Genomic DNA, 20,556 nt, shown 5'->3' on the forward strand with positions numbered 1-20,556 from the left:
AACTGCTCTACTGTAAGACAAGTTTACTCATAAATATAGATGATAGATTAAAAGATAGATTAGTAGATCAATAATAGATAGATAATCGATAGATGATAAGATATATAATAGATAGATAATAGACAGATACCATTGATCCTCTAAATTACAGAAAAATTGGAACACATACTTGTGGCCCTTTCGGTCCTTGAAATCCTGGAATTCCAGCAGCTCCTGTTTCCCCTTTGGTTCCTTTAGGACCCTGAATTGCAAATAAATGTCATATTCTTGTATGTAGGAGACATACCATAGTAGTTATATTCTTGTACATAGGGGCAGTATTATAGTAGTTATATTCTTGTACATAGGGGCAGTATTATAGTAGTTATATTCTTGTACATAGGAGCAGTATTATAGTAATTATATTCTTGTACATAGGGGCAGTATTATAGTAGATATATTCTTGTACATAGGAGACAGTATTATAGTAGTTATATTCTTGTACGTAGGGGTAGTATTATAGTCGTTATATTCTTGTACATAGGGGGAAGTATTATAGTAGTTATATTCTTGTACATAGGGGCAGCATTATAGTAGTTATATTCTTGTACATAGGAGCAGTATTATAGTAGTTATATTCTTGTACATAGGGGGCAGTATTATAGTAGTTATATTCTTGTGCATAGGGGCAGTATTATAGTAGTTATATTCTTGTACATAGGGGCAGTATTATAGTAGTTATATTCTTGTACATATGAGCAGTATTATAGTAGTTATATTCTTGCACATAGGGGGCAGTATTATAGTAGTTATATTCTTTAGGGGCAGTATTATAGTAGTTATATTCTTGTACATAGGGGCAGTATTATAGTAGTTATATTCTTGTACATAGGAGCAGTATTATAGTAGTTATATTCTTGCACATAGGGGGCAGTATTATAGTAGTTATATTCTTTAGGGGCAGTATTATAGTAGTTATATTCTTGTACATAGGGGCAGTATTATAGTAGTTATATTCTTGTACATAGGGGCAGTATTATAGTAGTTATATTCTATAGTACAGTCACCATTTTGGGATGGATTTTCTACTTGTTAATAGATAGCATTATAACAGTATACATATTGTAAAGTGTATTACTTTATTTTTTAATATTTACCATTATACCCGGAGCCCCAGTACTCCCCGGAGGTCCAGCCAGACCATTTTTGCCCTAAGAATTAAACAGCGATCAGATGAATATATTGCACTCATTGACAGACTATTGGTGAGTTGGACTTTTTTTGAGCAGGTTACTAGTTTCCAAAATGTTTATGTTCAATAACTAAAACAAAAAAAACCACTAAATTTCTTTGTTTTACTTTTACTGCATCATCCAAAGTGAGATTTCTATCATAATGTAGAAAATAAACCTAAAAATAATAATTATCTGTTAAATCAGCATGCTTATACCAAAATATGGAAATATCCTATGCAGGCCAAGCCATAGTTATATACATTTATTCAGATATTGCACATCTGATACGGAAAGTCCTTTAAGTTAGGATATAGCCTTTTTTTATATTGGTTGTGGAATACAGCAGCAAATTCAATTATGCCAATCATATGGCTATTTTTCTTGAAAAAGTAGCTAAACTGTACTTTCATTTCCTTATTAATTAGCTTTTGCAAAATTGTGAAACTTTAATCTTCATTGAAGTAGGGACCTCCTGCAGTGAACAGGTAATTACAGCAGTTATCTAATCTGATTACCAGACTCTAAGCATAGGATTAATTTATCAGAGGCAGAGTAATACAGGGGCTTTCCCATGGTCAGAGCTTCTTCTATTCAAAGTAGTTATCGTAGACCTTTTGTAGCCTGTGGTCAGTGATTAATATTAGGGTTTTAATCAATCCAATATTCATGGGAGATATGTTTTTGGCGTCAAAACTAAGGTATGAACATAACACATTCACTCACATCACCATAAGGCCATTCTAACCCCTACAATGTAATAGCAGACTAATGGATGGTGCTATCCATGCCATGTTTCATTTATGTAGACAAGTAAAACTCACGATAAGAAATATGACAACAATGTTTACAGTCTGGGACCCACAGGGGTAAAGATATCTTGTAGGTTAGGGAGATCTCTTAAAATTCTAAAAGACCTCGCACATCCCCATAAACTGCACCATATGAGGTCACCAAGATGAGGTATATGAGCGAAATCTTGATCTAATAAAAATGAGAGTTTGGGTGTCTGTCATCATTTATTCTGGAAGACATAGCTCGCTGTGAAAGTGTTCCATTTTCCTAATCAGAGCGCTTCCCTCCATAAAGATAAGAAACATTCCCATATTTTTTTCACTTATTACATTTTATAACCTTTATCATTCATATTAAAACTTGCTTAATAATTTTTTTGTTATAATTTAGGCTATTCGTCTTTTTTCTTTTTGTTTTGTATATGATTTGTGTCTTATTTTTTTATCCACCCCTTTTTCAATAAGCTGTGGCAATTTTCAGTAAGGCCACGCCCATTTTTCACTAACTATGTATATAGTGTCTAAAATACAGCATAAATATGGTGCAAGTCATGGAAGTTTTTGGTGCAAATTACACCAGAATTCTGCCTCATTTAGCTTGATAAATATGCCCTTTGTGTAACACGAATTTCAAATCCCTGTATAAGCATTTCCGGCCATTGACGTGAATTGGAGCTCAGCTGCAGTACCCTGAAATGACCACTACACTGCCAGTGATGCAAATCACTGATCAATACTGGTTGTGGTGGGTGCTAGAACCCCCACAACCAGACATTGTAATATGGTAGTAGGTCCTCAATATCTAAGCCCTGGTAAGCCACTTTAATTACGTATTTATTAATGATATTTTATATTCTGCAAGGAAAAGGTATAGCAATGCACCAGAATAATTGGTGTTTTACCCAGTGGTAACTTTCAAGGAAAACTTACAGTCGGTCCTCGGATTCCCCGTGGTCCCTGGTGTCCTGGTGGTCCAGGATCTCCCTAATCAAAAAATACAGGAAAAGAAATAAAACAATATATCTCTCATTTTAGTTGTTCTAAAACGCAGAATGCTGAATACTGTACAACTAATGTGAATGTCATCGATGTAACGGCCACTTATGAATTGCTTGCCTGTCAATTCTCCCTCCTTCATGTTCTTCTATAATGCAAAACTTCATAAAAAAAAGAAATGGATAAGCTCTGAACCGATGGTATTTAGATAAATGTTCGAAAAATGTCGCAGTTCACGGGTGTTGCTTAAAAAGAATCTGTCAGCAGGATTTTCTATGTAATCTGAGAGCAGCATGATGTAGGAGCTGAGATCCTGATTCCAGCAATATGACTCTTACTAGTCTGTGTGCTGCTGTTTCAATAAAATCAATTATTTATCAGATGGAGATTATCACTATAGGACTAGGTGTCTCATGTCTACTAGTCAACTGCTCTGTGTAACCCCGCCCCCAAAAATGCATAGTGTACACAGAAAGCTGCCAATCACTGGTGTGGGCGTGGTTATATACAGCTTAGTATTAAGAGCTCTGCTAGAACTGCAGCAGAAAAAGGAAGGAGTATATCAAAATGACAGCAAGCAGCCCATCAAGTTACATACTGTATCGCTGGAATCAGGATCTCAGCCCTTACATCATACTGCTCCTAAATTCCATAGCAAAATCCTGGTGGCAGATTCCTTTTTCATTTCTTTTTTTTTTCCCCAGAGTAATACTTTAGCATATTTCTTCAGGACTTACATCTTTTCCTGGTGACCCTTCTCGTCCTGGAGGTCCTGTTACGCCCGGTTCTCCCTAAGAGAATAACAAAAATCCTAACATTACAGTAAAAAATTCAATTTTCCAACTATTGCTTTTCCCTAATTTTTCTACTGATAATTACATTCCTGTTGTGAAAAGATCAACGACCGATTCTCCACGTTTTTGAGACATTTTAAAAAATGAAAGTCAAACCGGATGCTGCGATTTGAGTAAAGTTATTGTTGACTTTTCCAATGACTTATCTATTTTAGCAAATCATTGTATTCTGGAACATTTGTTTTTCTATCCATTAAGACCGATAATTTTCTCGCCGATCTTGATGAGGAATCATAGTGGAATCAGGTGCTACTATTTCATGAAGAGGTGGCTGCTTCTTCGTGTATGTAGAGCGTCTGCCAAGTGTTACGCGCCTCCGTATGCTATGCCAGAAATCTTACTCCAGTCAGGGACTAGAGCAAGATTTTTGGCATATGGAATGCCACACCACATCTGTGGTGTCACCTCCTCTCCACAGCTACGTCCATTTCATCAGAAGTGGGGGAAACTGGCGTAAAAATGCCAAAAGTCATATTTTGGGGCAACTCTGAGTTGTGCCGAAAGTTTGTGAATTTTTAAAGCTTTTACGCCCCAGTTCTGGAGGGAAATCTTTGATGAATTGGCCCTATATTTGTGCTATTCCTCTGATATTCCTGCTAGAAATGTATGAATAAATTAAAAGTGGGTTTTACCAGTTGAACTTACACTATCCAACCAGTCTTACCAGTGCCTAACTGAGTAGGAAGACACAGTATCGACAAGAATGAAGAAATACCGTGTGCACCACCAGAATAGGTGCCTTAGTAGGTTCCCACACCGGAAACCAAATAGTAACAATACTAGGCACTCAACTTAAGAGTAGATTCTCATGATTTTAATGTGGCCAAAAATAAAACGTTTTGGCCACAAATGGCCTTTTTCAATTGCCGGATGAGAAGAATTGAAAGGTTAGCTTGTGGGCTTGATAAAGTCGGTATGAACCGGATAAACAGGTAAGGTAGGGTACCAGGGGTCAAGTGGTCTAAGCGTGTCCGGCAGCGACGCAGCATCCACCGCTAGTCATCTACAGTATCGACAAGAGTCCTGGTGACACCCACTTGCCAGCAAAAGAGGAATATATGACCCGATTCAACAAGCAGTTTTTACCAAAACTCTGGTGAAAAACTGCTTGAACTATGCAAACATTTTGGGGACTTTTGCCATTATTTTACACCAGCCCTGCTAACTTTTTAAAAAGTGGGCAGAACTTGGACAGGAGAGGGCCGTGGACGATGGACACATTTATGAAAATTTACATTCATAATTTATGAAATTAGGACCTAGCTGTGCGTTTTTTCACCGGCGTACTTTTCTAGCAGTGGCCGGTGGCAATTTATAAAAATGCATCAAGTTTAATAGAATTAATGAATTTCACTCCTCTTTCCTTGTTAAGATTGGAGCACAAAACAAGTACCAAAATTGGAATTTTAGGAACTTTATTAAAAACACACCTGCCTTGAGTAGTGGGAGATCATTGGTAAAGTATTACGCTGACAGTTTATTTAATGACTTTCAGCTCGATCTTGAGCCATTGAGTCTTGATGTATCAAAGTTCTATAGGAGCATCAATCTTCTGGAAGCCTAGATAGAGGAGTCCACCAGGGTCTTCTTTGCCGTCATCTTTATTGTGTCAAGCCATTGGGTTGCTGCTCTTCCTCTTGTCCTTCCTAGTCTTCCAACCATGATGTCCTTCTTTTCCAGTGATTTCTCTCTTCGTATAATGTCTCCAAAGTAGGCAAGTCGTAGTTTGGTGATCCTTGCTTCGAGAGACAAGTCTTCGCTTGATTTCTTCCAAAATTAATTGGCTTGCTCTTCTTGTAATCCATGGAATTGATAACATTCTTCTCCAGCCGGCAATATTATGTTATTATCTACCCTTTAAAACATAATTATATGCACAGTGCATACATTTCCGGCCTTAGACATCTCCTTCAGTGTTGCCCGGAAGTTGTTTTCTCGATGAAAGTCTTAGGGTGTGTGCACACGCTGAGGATTCTGCTGCGGATCCGCAGCTGTTTTGTCCCTGTGGATCTGCAGCAGTTTCTGCTGCGGTGTGCAGTACCATAATATCCTATGGGAAATGGAAACCGCAGTGCAGACGGTGCGGATTTTTCCTTGCGGATTTGCTGCAGTTTCTAATCCGCAGAAAGAATTGACATGTCAATTCTTTCTGCGGATTCCACTGCGGTTTACCATCTCCTCCATTGTGGAGGTGATAAACCGCAGGGCAAAACCACAGGCTAATCCGCAGCAGAATCTGCAACGTGTGCACACACCCTTAGAGGTTCTCGTAGACTTGTATTAAGAAAACGACTTCCGAGCCACCCAGAAGACAATATGGTGTGAACTGTGGTTGCCCGGTGTTGAAGAGAATTCGACAGAAGGTGGAAATGGAACAAAGCAGCGACGGTAAGTATTTTAATATAATTACTAGAACTAAATAACTTAAGTGGTAGAAAATAGAAAAAAAAGTCGTCGGAGTTCTACTTTATGTTTCGCTGACCTCCGGGGCTCTCAGGGGCTCATGCACAAAAGTGGTATTCTTAGATCCAAGAGTTCTGGGCTACAATGCTACGCACACAAAAAAACCAAACAACTAAACTGTACGCTAAAAAAAACAGACACGAATGCAATAATGAACCCTTTGTTTACCACTATATTTAGGATCAATGGTTGGAAAGCATCTCCACGCTGAGGATTGGTGGGTACATCAGCGAGCGGACCCCCGTCATCAGAAAGTGATGTTGTGTCATTACTTTCTCTGATGGCATAAACTCCATAATTATTTAGACTACACAACCTACCCTGCCGCCAGGTAATCCCGCGTCTCCTCTGTGCCCCTTGAAGCCCTGAAAAATAAAAAACAACAACAAGAATAAATTTAAAAAAAATTAAATCTGAGCATTTCCCTTATTCTCAGAAATGTCGAAGCGTCTGTACACTTTGGCGAGAAATTAAAAATTGGAATTGCATCTTAACAAAAAAAAAAATCGTAAATTGACCACTTTATTTACAGTTCCTATACAAACCTATCTGTATCCATGGTGACAGACTACAAACGATCCTGTGTAGTCAGATCTTCGTCTCGTGTTCCTGTTTATTGTTCCCATCCACTTGGTAACGTATCCGATGTATAAAGAGGGGAAGAAAGAGTCAGATGGATGGGGGCGGAGGTAACACCTGACCGCAGGGTCAGACTACACAGGTGTTTTATCTGTAGTCTGTAACCATGGAGACGCATAGCTCACCATAAGAGCTGAAGGCACAAAACGGGAGGAGATCTTTAATGAAGGTTCTAGAATCTTTGTCACAAATTGTCCCTTTGATCAGAATCGTCTCTGTGACTCTTGTTGGTAGTTGATGGATTCATTGATCGTTAATCAGTGCTGATCGCGCTAATGAGGACGACATCTCCATGAGCGGCGCGGCTGAGGCTTTCATCTTCTTCTGCCATACTTTTGCTTTTTGCGGCCGCACACGTTACTATTCATCACTGATCCCTTACGGGAGGAAGGAGGTGATAAAGTAAAGTATTTATCAAGCTGTCGAGGTTTTCTATCCCCGAGTACAACATGCTGACAGATCTCATTGTGCGTTTTCTCACTCGTTTGTGATATGAAGTCTTATAAATGAGACTTTCATGAAGATGAAACTGTCCACTGAGGACTCCAGGAGGAGATTCTGGATGATGACCGGGAATGAATGATGTGGCTTCTGTAAGCAACGTCAAGTTTTTTTTTTTAAAGGAATCCGTCAGCAGGTTTGTGCTATGTAATCTGACAACAGCATATTGTAGGGGCTGAGACTCTAATTCCTGTGATGTGTCACTTAGTTTCTTGAGTGCAGTAGTTGTGATACAATCACAGTTTTCTCTCCTGCAGATCTGGCAGTGCTCTGAATGCTGAGCCCTGTATAACCCCGCCCACATCACTGGCTACTTTTTATGTATAACCCCCCCACACACCACTAAATGGCAACTTTCTGTGTACACTGTATAATGATAGAAAGCCTCCAATCAATGGTGGGGGTGTGATTGGACCAGGAGGCACGAGACACCTAGTCCTGTAGTAATAATAATAATCTCCTGCAGATAAAACACTGATTGTATAGAAATGGCAAAGCCCATCTCTGGAAGTGTGACATCGTTGGAATAAGGGTCTCTGTCCCTACATCGTGCTGCTCTCAGATTACATAGCAAACACCTGGTCTTCATGAGAAGTTTCTGTCCATAATATTTGGAATTTATAGAGAGACAGAAAGCAGCTCCTCATAGGGCAGAGTCTAGCTGTATGTGCGTTACATTGGTTAGTCATTCATCTGTTACATATAAAGGGTTTCGTTTTTTGAAGATGAAGACAAGGAGTTTGGAAAAAAAAAAAATCTAACCCGCCATAGCTTTTTCTATTGCGTTTTTGTGGATTTGACATATGAAAGGCGTTTTCCAGGTGAAAAAAATCCCATTTCATCTCTCTCCTCCCAGGTCCCAGTCACATCCAAACAGATCCGGAATTATATATATTTTTTCCAATGGAGGAAAGCCCCTTTAAATGGAATGTATGATCAAAAAATGATCTACTATTTGAATCAGTTTTTTTTTTTTAATCTCATGATTGGCATTAAAAAATAAAAATTTGGGAATTCTCATGCTGACCACCTGGATGATTTTAAACACATACTTCCTGTTTGATGAAGAAGCGCTTTCAGCAGTCTCAGACAGAATTAAAGGGAATCTGTCACCCCTTTTCTTCTTGTGTAGAGCAAGACAGGGAGGGGGGGAGCAGGTGAATAAGCCCCGCCCATAGAACCGGACCACGGCAGTTTACATACATCTGAACCGATATAAAAAAGGTATTTATGCATGAAAGGTGCGGGGTCAGGGGGAAGCAAAAGTACTAAGAGAATCCTTATGTGACACCCAATTGAATGATATCATTATATGACATCTCATAAAAGGGGGGACAGATTCCCTTTAAATAACATCTCTACACTCAGCTGATAACACAGAATCCATCAATCACAATAGCCAATATCACAGCTCACCTCCTCCTCCTCCCTTCAAAATTACATTTACACACGCTCATTAGATGCCCCAATACAAAAGATAGAGGCAGAGTCAGTACATTGCTGCTAATGTACGTGTGAATTCCCTAAAAGTACAGGAAGTAGGAGTATAGAATAGTCCCAATATCCAGTGTGAAAATCGAAAGATTTCTTCTTTTTCAAAAATACCGATAAAACAAGGCATAAAATAGTTAACATAAAAACATGATTTAAACAGCAGAATGCTTTCTGAATACAAATTCATGTAACTTTATTTAGCACAATTACGATGGGACGCAATCTATGTCATCATTTTATATTTAGCGGCTTTTTTTTTTTTTTTTTTTTAACAATAAACATTGTTTTTTGCCGTATTCTGAGAGCCAGAACTTTCTGCTTCCTGTTTCATTGCTGCTTCCTGTTTCCTGTTATGAGAATGCATTGCATTATGGGAACTCACAAGACAATATGAAAATTCATGTAGATCCCAGAAAAAGACGTTCCGAGAAAAAAAAAAAGACCGCATAACTCAAAATCTATGTAAAATGGAATAGCAGACTGCAAAAACAATGGGGTCATGGCGGACTGAGTATCCCTTTAAGTGACTATTCCAATTTTCCTAATTAAGATGGTCTTTTATAAAGAGGAAATGTCTTAATATATTACCCGGCCTGATGTGAGACATTTAGTCCATGTTCCATATCTTCTACCTGCCTCACTAAACCCCATCATTGTACATGTGTCCAGCATTCAGCCGCTGATCCCGACTGGGCTCGGTAAAAATATATTGATTTCCAATAATTGTTCTGAAGTAATTTTCCACTTTGCTGCAGAGGATTTGGAGCTTCATGGGGCTGCCTCCATCATTATGTCAGCTTTCCTTGCATTTTTCATTGTTGTGAGACAAGAGAACATTTATTTTTCGGATTTTCTAGATCGTGGACTACCTGTCCATGCACTGCCATGTGTAGAGTTAGCCCCTGTTCCGACTTGAGGGTCTGCTATGTAACACATTGATATAGGAGGATATATTCATGACGTAATAATTTATTTTCAACTTATTCCGCTGCTCCGTAGAAACGGCCAATCATCAAAAAAGGACTAATTTTTTTTTTTTGTTTTTAAAGTCCATTCTATCACAATATATTATTCATTCAACCTCATAAGATAAAACGGCACGGAAATGAAATATAAACACCAGAATTGCTTCTTTTTTTTTTTTTGGTCACTTCAACTGCTCTAAAAAGAAAAAATGCAAAAAAAAAAAAAGTTTTATGGCACCAAAAATATTAAATAAGAAAGCTTGAACTGCTGAAAAGCGTCACATAGCTCCGCCCGCGGATAAAATAAAAAAGTGGCAACTCTTTTCTGGTTTATTTACAAAACAAACCAAGTTTATGAAAAATATATATAAACTAGCTGAAGAGCCCAGCGCTGCCCGGGCATAGTAACTAACTGTGGTTAGTTATAGCAAATTATAATTATCCTCCATCTCATAGTCCTGTGCCCATATACCCAACATACCTATCCTCCATCCCATAGTCCTGTGCCCATATACCCATCATACATATCCTCCATCCCATAGTCCAGTGCCCATATACCCATCATACATATCCTCCATCCCATAGGCCCGTGCCCATATACCCATCATACATATCCACCATCCCATAGTCCAGTGCCCATATACCCATCATACATATCCACCATCCCATAGTCCAGTGCCCATATACCCATCATACATATCCTCCATCCCATAGGCCCGTGCCCATATACCCATCATACATATCCACCATCCCATAGTCCAGTGCCCATATACCCATCATACATATCCTCCATCCCATAGGCCCGTGCCCATATACCCATCATACATATCCACCATCCCATAGTCCAGTGCCCATATACCCATCATACATATCCACCATCCCATAGTCCTGTGCCCATATACCCATCATACATATCCTCCATCCCATAGGCCCGTGCCCATATACCCATCATACATATCCACCATCCCATAGTCCTGTGCCCATATACCCATCATACATATCCACCATCCCATAGTCCTGTGCCCATATACCCATCATACATATCCTCCATCCCATAGTCCTGTGCCCATATACCCATCATACATATCCTCCATCCCATAGGCCCGTGCCCATATACCCATCATACATATCCACCATCCCATAGTCCTGTGCCCATATACCCATCATACATATCCACCATCCCATAGTCCTGTGCCCATATACCCATCATACATATCCTCCATCATATAGGCCCGTGCCCATATACCCATCATACATATCCACCATCCCATAGTCCTGTGCCCATATACCCGTCATACATATCCTCCATCCCATAGGCCTGTGCCCATATACCCATCATACATATCCACCATCCCATAGTCCTGTGCCCACATACCCATCATACATATCCTCCATCCCATAGGCCCGTGCCCATATACCCATCATACATATCCACCATCCCATAGTCCTGTGCCCATATAACCATCATACATATCCTCCATCCCATAGTCCTGTGCCCATATACCCATCATACATATCCTCCATCCCATAGGCCCGTGCCCATATACCCATCATACATATCCACCATCCCATAGTCCTGTGCCCATATACCCATCATACATATCCACCATCCCATAGTCCTGTGCCCATATACCCATCATACATATCCTCCATCCCATAGGCCCGTGCCCATATACCCATCATACATATCCACCATCCCATAGTCCTGTGCCCATATACCCATCATACATATCCACCATCCCATAGTCCTGTGCCCATATACCCATCATACATATCCTCCATCCCATAGTCCTGTGCCCATATACCCATCATACATATCCTCCATCCCATAGGCCCGTGCCCATATACCCATCATACATATCCACCATCCCATAGTCCTGTGCCCATATACCCATCATACATATCCTCCATCCCATAGGCCTGTGCCCATATACCCATCACACATCCTCCATCCCACAGTCCCATGCCCATATACCCATCATACATATCCTCTATCCCATAGGCCCGTGCCCATATACCCATCATACATATCCTCCATCCCATAGTCCAGTGCTCATATACCCATCACACATCCTCCATCCCATAGGCCCGTGCCCATATACCCATCACATATCCTCCATCCCACAGTCCCATGCCCATCATACATATCCTCCATCCCATAGGCCCGTGCCCATATACCCATCATGCACATCCTCCATCCCATAGTCCCGTGCCCATATACCCATCATACATATCCACGATCCCATAGGCCCGTGCCCATATACCCATCATACACATCCTCCATCCCATAGTCCCGTGCCCATATACCCATCATACATATCCACGATCCCATAGGCCCGTGCCCATGTACCCATCATACACATCCTCCATCCCATAGGCCTGTGCCCATATACCCATCATACACATCCTCCATCCCATAGTCCCGTGCCGATACACCCATCATACATATCCACGATCCCATAGGCCCGTGCCCATATACCCATCATACATATCCTCTATCCCATAGTCCAGTGCTCATATACCCATCATACATATCCTCCATCCCATAGGCCCGTGCCCATATACCCATCATACACATCCTTCATCCCATAGTCCAGTGCCCATATACCCATCATACATATTCTCTATCCCATAGTCCAGTGCTCATATACCCATCATACATATCCTCCATCCCATAGGCCTGTGCCCATATACCCATCACACATCCTCCATCCCACAGTCCCATGCCCATATACCCATCATACATATCCTCCATCCCATTGGCCCATGCCCATATACCCATCATACATATCCTCCATCCCATAGTCCAGTGCCCATATACCCATCATACATATCCTCCATCCCATAGGCCCGTGCCCATATACCCATCATACATCCTCCATCTCATAGTCCAGTGCCCATATACATATCCGCCATCCCATAGTCCAGTGCCCATATACCCATCACACATCCTCCATCCCATAGTCCCGTGCCCATATACCCATCACACATCCTCCATCTCATAGTCCAGTGCCCATATACATATCCGCCATCCCATAGTCCAGTGCCCATATACCCATCACACATCCTCCATCCCATAGGCCCGTGCCCATATACCCATCATACATATCCACCATCCCATAGTCCTGTGCCCATATACCCATCATACATATCCTCCATCCCATAGTCCAGTGCTCATATACCCATCACACATCCTCCATCCCATAGTCCAGTGCCCATATACCCATCATACATATCCTCCATCCCATAGGCTTGTGCCCATATACCCATCACACATCCTCCATCCCACAGTCCAATGCCCATATACCTATCATACATATCCTCCATCCCATAGGCCCATGCCCATATACCCATCATACATATCCTCCATCCCATAGGCCCGTGCCCATATACCCATCATGCACATCCTCCATCCCATAGTCCCGTGCCCATATACCCATCATACATATCCACGATCCCATAGGCCCGTGCCCATGTACCCATCATACACATCCTCCATCCCATAGTCCCGTGCCCATACACCCATCATACATATCCACGATCCCATAGGCCTGTGCCCATATACCCATCATACACATCCTCCATCCCATAGTCCAGTGCCCATATACCCATCATACATATCCTCTATCCCATAGTCCAGTGCTCATATGCCCATCATACATATCCTCCATCCCATAGGCTCGTGCCCATATACCCATCATACATATCCTCCATCCCATAGGCCCGTGCCCATATACCCATCACACATCCTCCATCCCATAGTCCCATGCCCATCTACCCATCATACATATCCTCCATCCCATAGGCCCGTGCCCATGTACCCATCATACATATCCTCCATCCCATAGTCCCATGCCCATGTACCCATCATACACATCCTCCATCCCATAGTCCTGTGCCCATATACCCATCATACATATCCTCCATCCCATAGTCCCGTGCCCATATACCCATCATACATATCCATGATCCCATAGGCCCGTGCCCATATACCCATCACACACATCCTCCATCCCATAGTCCAGTGCCCATATACCCATCATACATATCCACCATCCCATAGACCCCTGCCCATATACCCATCACACATCCTCCATCCCATAGTCGACCATTATGACATCATAATGAGCGGCGGGGCTTGCAACCTACGATATCAGCGTCGCCATGGCAACCATTATGACATCATAATGAGGGGCGGGGCTTGACACACACACTTTTTCCCCAGTATGTAGATAAGGGCAAAACTGTTTGGTGAATTGGAACGCGCGGGGTTAAAATTTCGCCTTACAACATAGCCTAGGATGCTCTCGGGGTGACTATGCCAAATTTTGTGGCTGTAGCTGCGACGGTGCGGATGCCAATTGCGGACATACACACACATACATACATACACACACACACTTGAGCTTTATATATTAGATATATAAATAAAAAAGGTAGTTCTCCATATATGACATCATAGTACTACTGTGCTATGATGTCACTTTACACGAGATGTCGTTGGATCTCACTATTTTTGCAGCTACGATTACTTGTGTACTTCGTTTTACATTTCTTTTTCTTTTATGGTTGATGTCTATCTCGCTTCAAAAAATAAAGCTTGGGGGAAAAAAAAAAGGTAAAATAATTTTAAAAGCGGTAAAATAAAAAAAAATACGGTATATAAATTTGATATTGCTGTAATCATATATCCAAACCAGAATGCATATCCATTCCAAAAAGAAGAGATTCAAAAATAAAATAATTAAATTTATTTCAATATTAAAAGAAAGAACATACAAATGGAATAAAAAACAGGATGTCTCACGCCCCCGGAAGAAGCAGACGGCGAAACGCGCGTCGGAGTGAGGGGACGCCACCACCGTATATTTCCAGGTAAAGTTTGCCCAGTATATCCTGTTACTTTATATCCCTTCACACGGATTGTTATAGGGCTTTTATTTACTATTATACTTTGGGCTCTTTTCTTGATACTACCGGTATTTGATGATTCTTTATATCGTTTATGGTGGATTCCTTTCTACCTGGCATTACTGATGTTATGGACTTTACTTATTTGACATCTTTGATGAATATTATGGCACATTAACGCTTTATTTGTATCAAAAGTCCTTTTGAATTTGACTATGGAATCTGATTGTTTATTCTAAGCACTTTATATTTTTAAATATCTGGGCATACTTACGACCCACGTTAGCAGTGCTTGGGATATTTATTTTGCCATATGTACAGTATATTCTATATAGTCCATTTTTGAATTATTTGTGTGGTGACGTCTCTTTTTTGAGACATCCTGTTTTTTATTCCATTTGTATGTTCTTTCTTTTAATATTGAAATAAATTGAATTATTTTATTTTTGGATCTCTTCTTTTTTTGGAATGGATATGCATTCTGGTTTGGATATATGTATTGTATGAAGTGCCATTTTTTGATTCGTTATTGAGACAATTTTTTGGTTAATTGACGTAAATCATACCAAATTGTAAAATTAAGCTACTAGGTCGTTTCTATCACACTGCAGACACCGTAAACAGAAATAAAAGATAGCAGAATTGTATTTATTCTTTTTTCACCATTTCGCTTCACCTAAATCTTTTTTCCCCTATAAAATAAAAAGTTATAGGTCTTGGGAAAAAAAAAGGAAAGGTAAGGGATTAAGAAAAAAAGATAGTGTCAAAATGATACCAACAGGAATTTTCCTTATACATTCGGTATGGATTCCTTCGTCCCATAGGATCATTGATTAGTACATCTTCCTATACTTACAGGCAGTCCTCGAGCCCCCTCTCTGCCGGGAGGTCCCATCTCTCCTGGTTTCCCCTATGGAAAATAGAACATAATTACCAAATGTCCAATACATCAAATTAAAGGAGACGAGGAGAATCAGCTTCCCCACTGGAGGACGCACAGAACAATTGGTGCTGCAACAGGTGTTGAATATTAGGAAAGATAAATCCAGCTTCCAGGAATATCCATTTAGAAATTCAAAATAATTTTATAAGAAAAAGATTTCTAAAAAAAAATAAAAATTGGAGCTACATCCCAATTACAAAAGTAGACGCGTTTCAGACGTAACCTTCTTTTAGCCATTGCAACGAAAGGCACTTGCATCTGAAACTCGTCTGATTTTATGATTGTGCTGTAGTTGCGAAAAAATTTTTTTAGACATCTTTTTCTAATATAATGATTTTGGATTTTTAAATAGATGCTCCTGAAAGCTGGATTTGCTTTCCCTAAGGTTCAACATAAAACAAAAGTTGCAAAATGACAGAATAGAATGCGAAAACTCTGTTCCAATCATCTATTTGATTGAGTTAGACAAAAATGGTTGCCAGCATCACGATCTTCCATAAAAAGCCGTGATTTTATTGGAGATTAAAATCCGAAAAGTCCATTATAAATCTGTGCAAACGGGTTTCAGACGGATTTCTTTATTCAATAGAGAATTGCTATGATTAAAAACGTCAGTCTGAAAACTCGTTTGCACAGATTTTTTATGTTTTTTGCTTTGCAACTTTTCTGATTTTAGCCAAAAAAGAAAAAAAGTCAGCTCATCGCTTTCACTGCTCTGCACATTAGCGGGAACGGCACGGAGTCGCCCTGTTACGTTTAGAGGTAAATACAAATACTAAGAAAAATAGGAAGGCTCCAGCAATGAAAAGGTACGTATAAAACTTCATTTTTATTACAGTGATTTAAAAAAAAATATTGTGACTGACGCATCACGGAGGTTAGGGCAGACCAACGCGTTTCGGTGTTCAAGCCTTCGTCGTTTTTCGGATTTTAATAGCTAATAAAATGATGGCTTTCTATGGTCGATCTTGATACTGGAAACCCTTTTCTCCTAATTCTCTCTTGTGGCACCGCACGTTCCCATGCATTTGGACTTTCATTTGGGTGAGCTGCCGGATATGAAGATTTATGAGAAAGGACAATAAATACCTGCCTCCTCCTTTGCCTTAGAAAAGGAGATGGATGGAAGGGAAACATGTTCACACTCTTCACGTGGGATGAGAAAGTGCCGGAAAAGTGTGTAAGAAAGTTTGTTCTAGAACTTTCGGACTTGTAAAATTATGACCGCATCATTTATGCAGCTTTAAACAATAATCATAGTCGGCAGCACATTTCTCGGCAGCACATCTCTACTCGGGGATGAGATCTGCTACCGACAATACGAAAACTATATTTGGACCAAATGATCACTTTAACCATCATAAACGCCTTTGTAAACAAGGTCTTCAAATATTCACCCATCGACTTGTGAGACTGTCGATCAGCGCTCGTTCTGCCTGCCCACAAAAGACTGCTGCCGTTTGGTGCCTACATAATATCGAAATACGCTACCTATAGGGGATAATAGTGGTCACTTAGCGACTCTTGGCCTCTGAAATGTCTTGTGTCCCTAGAGGAGGTCTAGGACAGTAAAGAAGTTAATGGTTATGTTCCTGGTGGTCTAGGGAAATATAAAATGTAATAGGATTGTTCCTGATGTCCGGGGAAGAAAAGAAGCAAAGATAAAAGTACTTAGTGATCCAGTAGGTAACAGATATAGTCCTGATGGTCTAGGGAAGTGAAGAAGATGACGGTAATGTCCCTGGTGGTCTATGAGGTGAAGGTAATGTTGGTGGTTGGTGGCTAGTAAATAGGAAAGTGGTGGTAATGTCCCTGGTGGTCTAGAGAAGTAAAGAAGGTAAAGCTAATGCCTGGGGGTTTAAGAGGTGGTGATGATAATGCTCCTGGTGGTCTAGGGAGGTTAAGAAGCTAACGGAAATGTCCCCAATGCTCTAGAAAAGTGAAAAAAACTGGTAGTCTAGGGAAGTGAAGAGGTTAATGGTATGGTCCCCAGCAGTCTACAGAAGTAAAAAAGGTAATGGCAAAGTCTCTGGTGGTCTAAAGGGTGATAATAATGTTCCTGGTGGTAAAGGGAAGTAAAAAAAGCTAATGGTGATCTCCCTGGTGCTCTGGAGAAATTCAAAAAGCAATGACCGTGTCCATGGCGGTTTAGGGCAGTGAAGAAGGTAATGGTAATGTCTTTAATCAGCTAAAGAAAGGGTAATGTTAATGTCCCTGGTGTCCTAGGGACAATGAAAAAGTTAATAGTAGTATATCTAGTTAATAGGGCAGCGCAGAAGCTAATAGTAATGTTGCTGTTGGTCTACGGCAGTGGAGGATCACATGATCCACTCTTATTTTGGGTCACATTTGTTTATAATAAAAAATAAAAATAAAGTCCCTTCTGGATACATAGAAATGAACTCAGATTATAACCACGGACACAGTTACTGCAGAGTGACCGGGTCATTGTACCAGTATCCTCTGAGCAGCGCCGCTGTGTAAGACGGCGAGTTATGCTAAACAGCGGTAATGCGATGCCGCCCCGCGCACAGTGCCGCAACACACCGCCCATATCAAATAATATCAGAATTATTCATCAAGGTTTCCCATCTCCAGCAATGTCAGAGACAGCGGCACCAGGACACCAGGGAGGGCCCTGTGATCAATGAGTGACGAGCCGTGTTTGTACTCGCTGCTTGTTTTGTTGACTCTCTGATAAATAACCTCAGCGTGTGCTCCCTGCATTACTATGCCCCACAACAGGGGGGAAGCGAGGAAGAGGAGACATTCACCAGCAACAGCCCTGCACCAAAATACATGCACCCAGCACAGCAGGTATACCGCAGATCAGTGCACCAGTGTATGTGCTCATACCGTACTCTGCATCACAAGACGTCACACCTCAATATAAGGACTATTATTACCTTTTCAGTTATGCAAAAAGAATGATTCAGGATATTATTACATATATTCTTCTACATAGGGGCAGTATTATAGTAGTTATATTCTTCTACATAGGGGCAGTATTATAGTAGTTATATTCTTCTACATAGGGGCAGTATTATAGTAGTTATATTCTTGTATATAGGAGCAGTATTATAGTAGTTATATTCTTGTACATAGGGGCAGTATTATAGTAGTTATATTCTTGTACATAGGAGCAGTATTATAGTAGTTATATTCTTGTACAAAGGGGGCAGTATTATAGTAGTTATATTCTTGTACATAGGAGCAGTATTATAGTAGTTATATTCTTGTACATAGGAGCAGTATTATAGTAGTTATATTCTTGTACATAGGAGCAGTATTATAGTAGTTATATTCTTGTACAAAGGGGGCAGTATTATAGTAGTTATATTCTTGTACATAGGAGCAGTATTATAGTAGTTATATTCTTGTATGTAGGGGGCAGTATTATAGTAGTTATATTCTTGTACATAGGAGTAGTATTATAGTAGTTATATTCTTGTACATAGGAGCAGTATTATAGTAGTTATATTCTTGTACATAGGAGCAGTATTATAGTAGTTATATTCTTGTACATAGGGTCAGTATTATAGTAGTTATATTCTTGTACATAGGGGCAGTATTATAGTAGTTATATTCTTGTACATAGGAGCAGTATTAAAGTAGTTATATTCTTGTACATAGGGTCAGTATTATAGTAGTTATATTCTTGTACAAAGGGGACAGTATTATAGTAGTTATATTCTTGTACATAGGAGCAGTATTATAGTAGTTATATTCTTGTACGTAGGGGGCAGTATTATAGTAGTTATATTCTTGTACATAGGGGCAGTTTTATAGTAGTTATATTCTTGTATATAGGGGGCAGTATTATAGTAGTTATATTCTTGTACATAGGAGCAGTATTATAGTAGTTATATTCTTGTACATAGGAGCAGTATTATAGTAGTTATATTCTTGTACATAGGGGGCAGTACTATAGTAGTTATATTCTTGTACATAGGAGCAGTATTATAGTAGTTATATTCTTGTACATAGGGGCAGTATTATAGTAGTTATATTGTTGTACATAGGGGCAGTATTATAGTAGTTATATTCTTGTACATAGGGGGCAGTATTATAGTAGTTATATTGCTGTACATAGGGGCAGTATTATAGTAGTTATATTCTTGTACATAGGGGGCAGTATTATAGTAGTTATATTGTTGTACATAGGGGCAGTATTATAGTAGTTATATTCTTGTACATACAGTAGGGGCAGTATTATACTAGTTATATTCTTATACATAGGAGCAGTATTATAGTAGCTATATTCTTATACATAGGAGCAGTATTATAGTAGTTACATTCTTGTACATAGGAGCAGTATTATAGTAGTTATATTCTTGTACATAGGAGGCAGTATTATAGTAGTTATATTCTTGTACATAGGAACAGTATTATAGTAGTTATATTCTTGTACATAGGAGCAGTATTATAGTAGTTATATTCTTGTACATAGGAGCAGTATTATAGTAGTTATATTCTTGTATATAGGAGCAGTATTATAGTAGTTATATTCTTGTACATAGGAGGCAGTATTATAGTAGTTATATTGTTGTACATAGGGGGCAGTATTATAGTAGTTATATTCTTGTACATAGGAACATTATTATAGTAGTTATATTCTTGTACATAAAGGAAGTATTATAGTAGTTATATTGTTGTACATAGGGGCAGTATTATAGTAGTTATATTCTTGTACATACAGTAGGGGCAGTATTATAGTAGTTATATTCTTATACATAGGACCAGTATTATAGTAGTTATATTCTTGTACATAGGAGCAGTATTATA

General features: G+C 39.7%; 1 protein-coding gene across 1 annotated transcript in view; it reads right to left on the bottom strand.

The window, feature by feature from the left end:
- The window catches only part of COL22A1 (collagen type XXII alpha 1 chain), a 608,111-nt gene that overhangs the window by 18,261 nt on the left and 569,294 nt on the right, over positions 1-20,556 (bottom strand). Inside the window, exons 53-58 of the mRNA XM_073590381.1 lie at positions 15,685-15,738; positions 6,639-6,683; positions 3,739-3,792; positions 2,936-2,989; positions 1,137-1,190; positions 170-241 (exon numbers count right to left, since the gene is read on the bottom strand). Coding sequence (XP_073446482.1) covers positions 170-241; positions 1,137-1,190; positions 2,936-2,989; positions 3,739-3,792; positions 6,639-6,683; positions 15,685-15,738 — 333 coding nt within the window. The remainder of the gene's footprint in view (positions 1-169; positions 242-1,136; positions 1,191-2,935; positions 2,990-3,738; positions 3,793-6,638; positions 6,684-15,684; positions 15,739-20,556) is intronic.

The sequence above is a fragment of the Dendrobates tinctorius genome, unplaced genomic scaffold, assembly GCF_039654945.1.
Source record: "Dendrobates tinctorius isolate UK_male_01 unplaced genomic scaffold, ASM3965494v1 ptg000116l, whole genome shotgun sequence".
Lineage (NCBI taxonomy): Eukaryota > Metazoa > Chordata > Amphibia > Anura > Dendrobatidae > Dendrobates > Dendrobates tinctorius.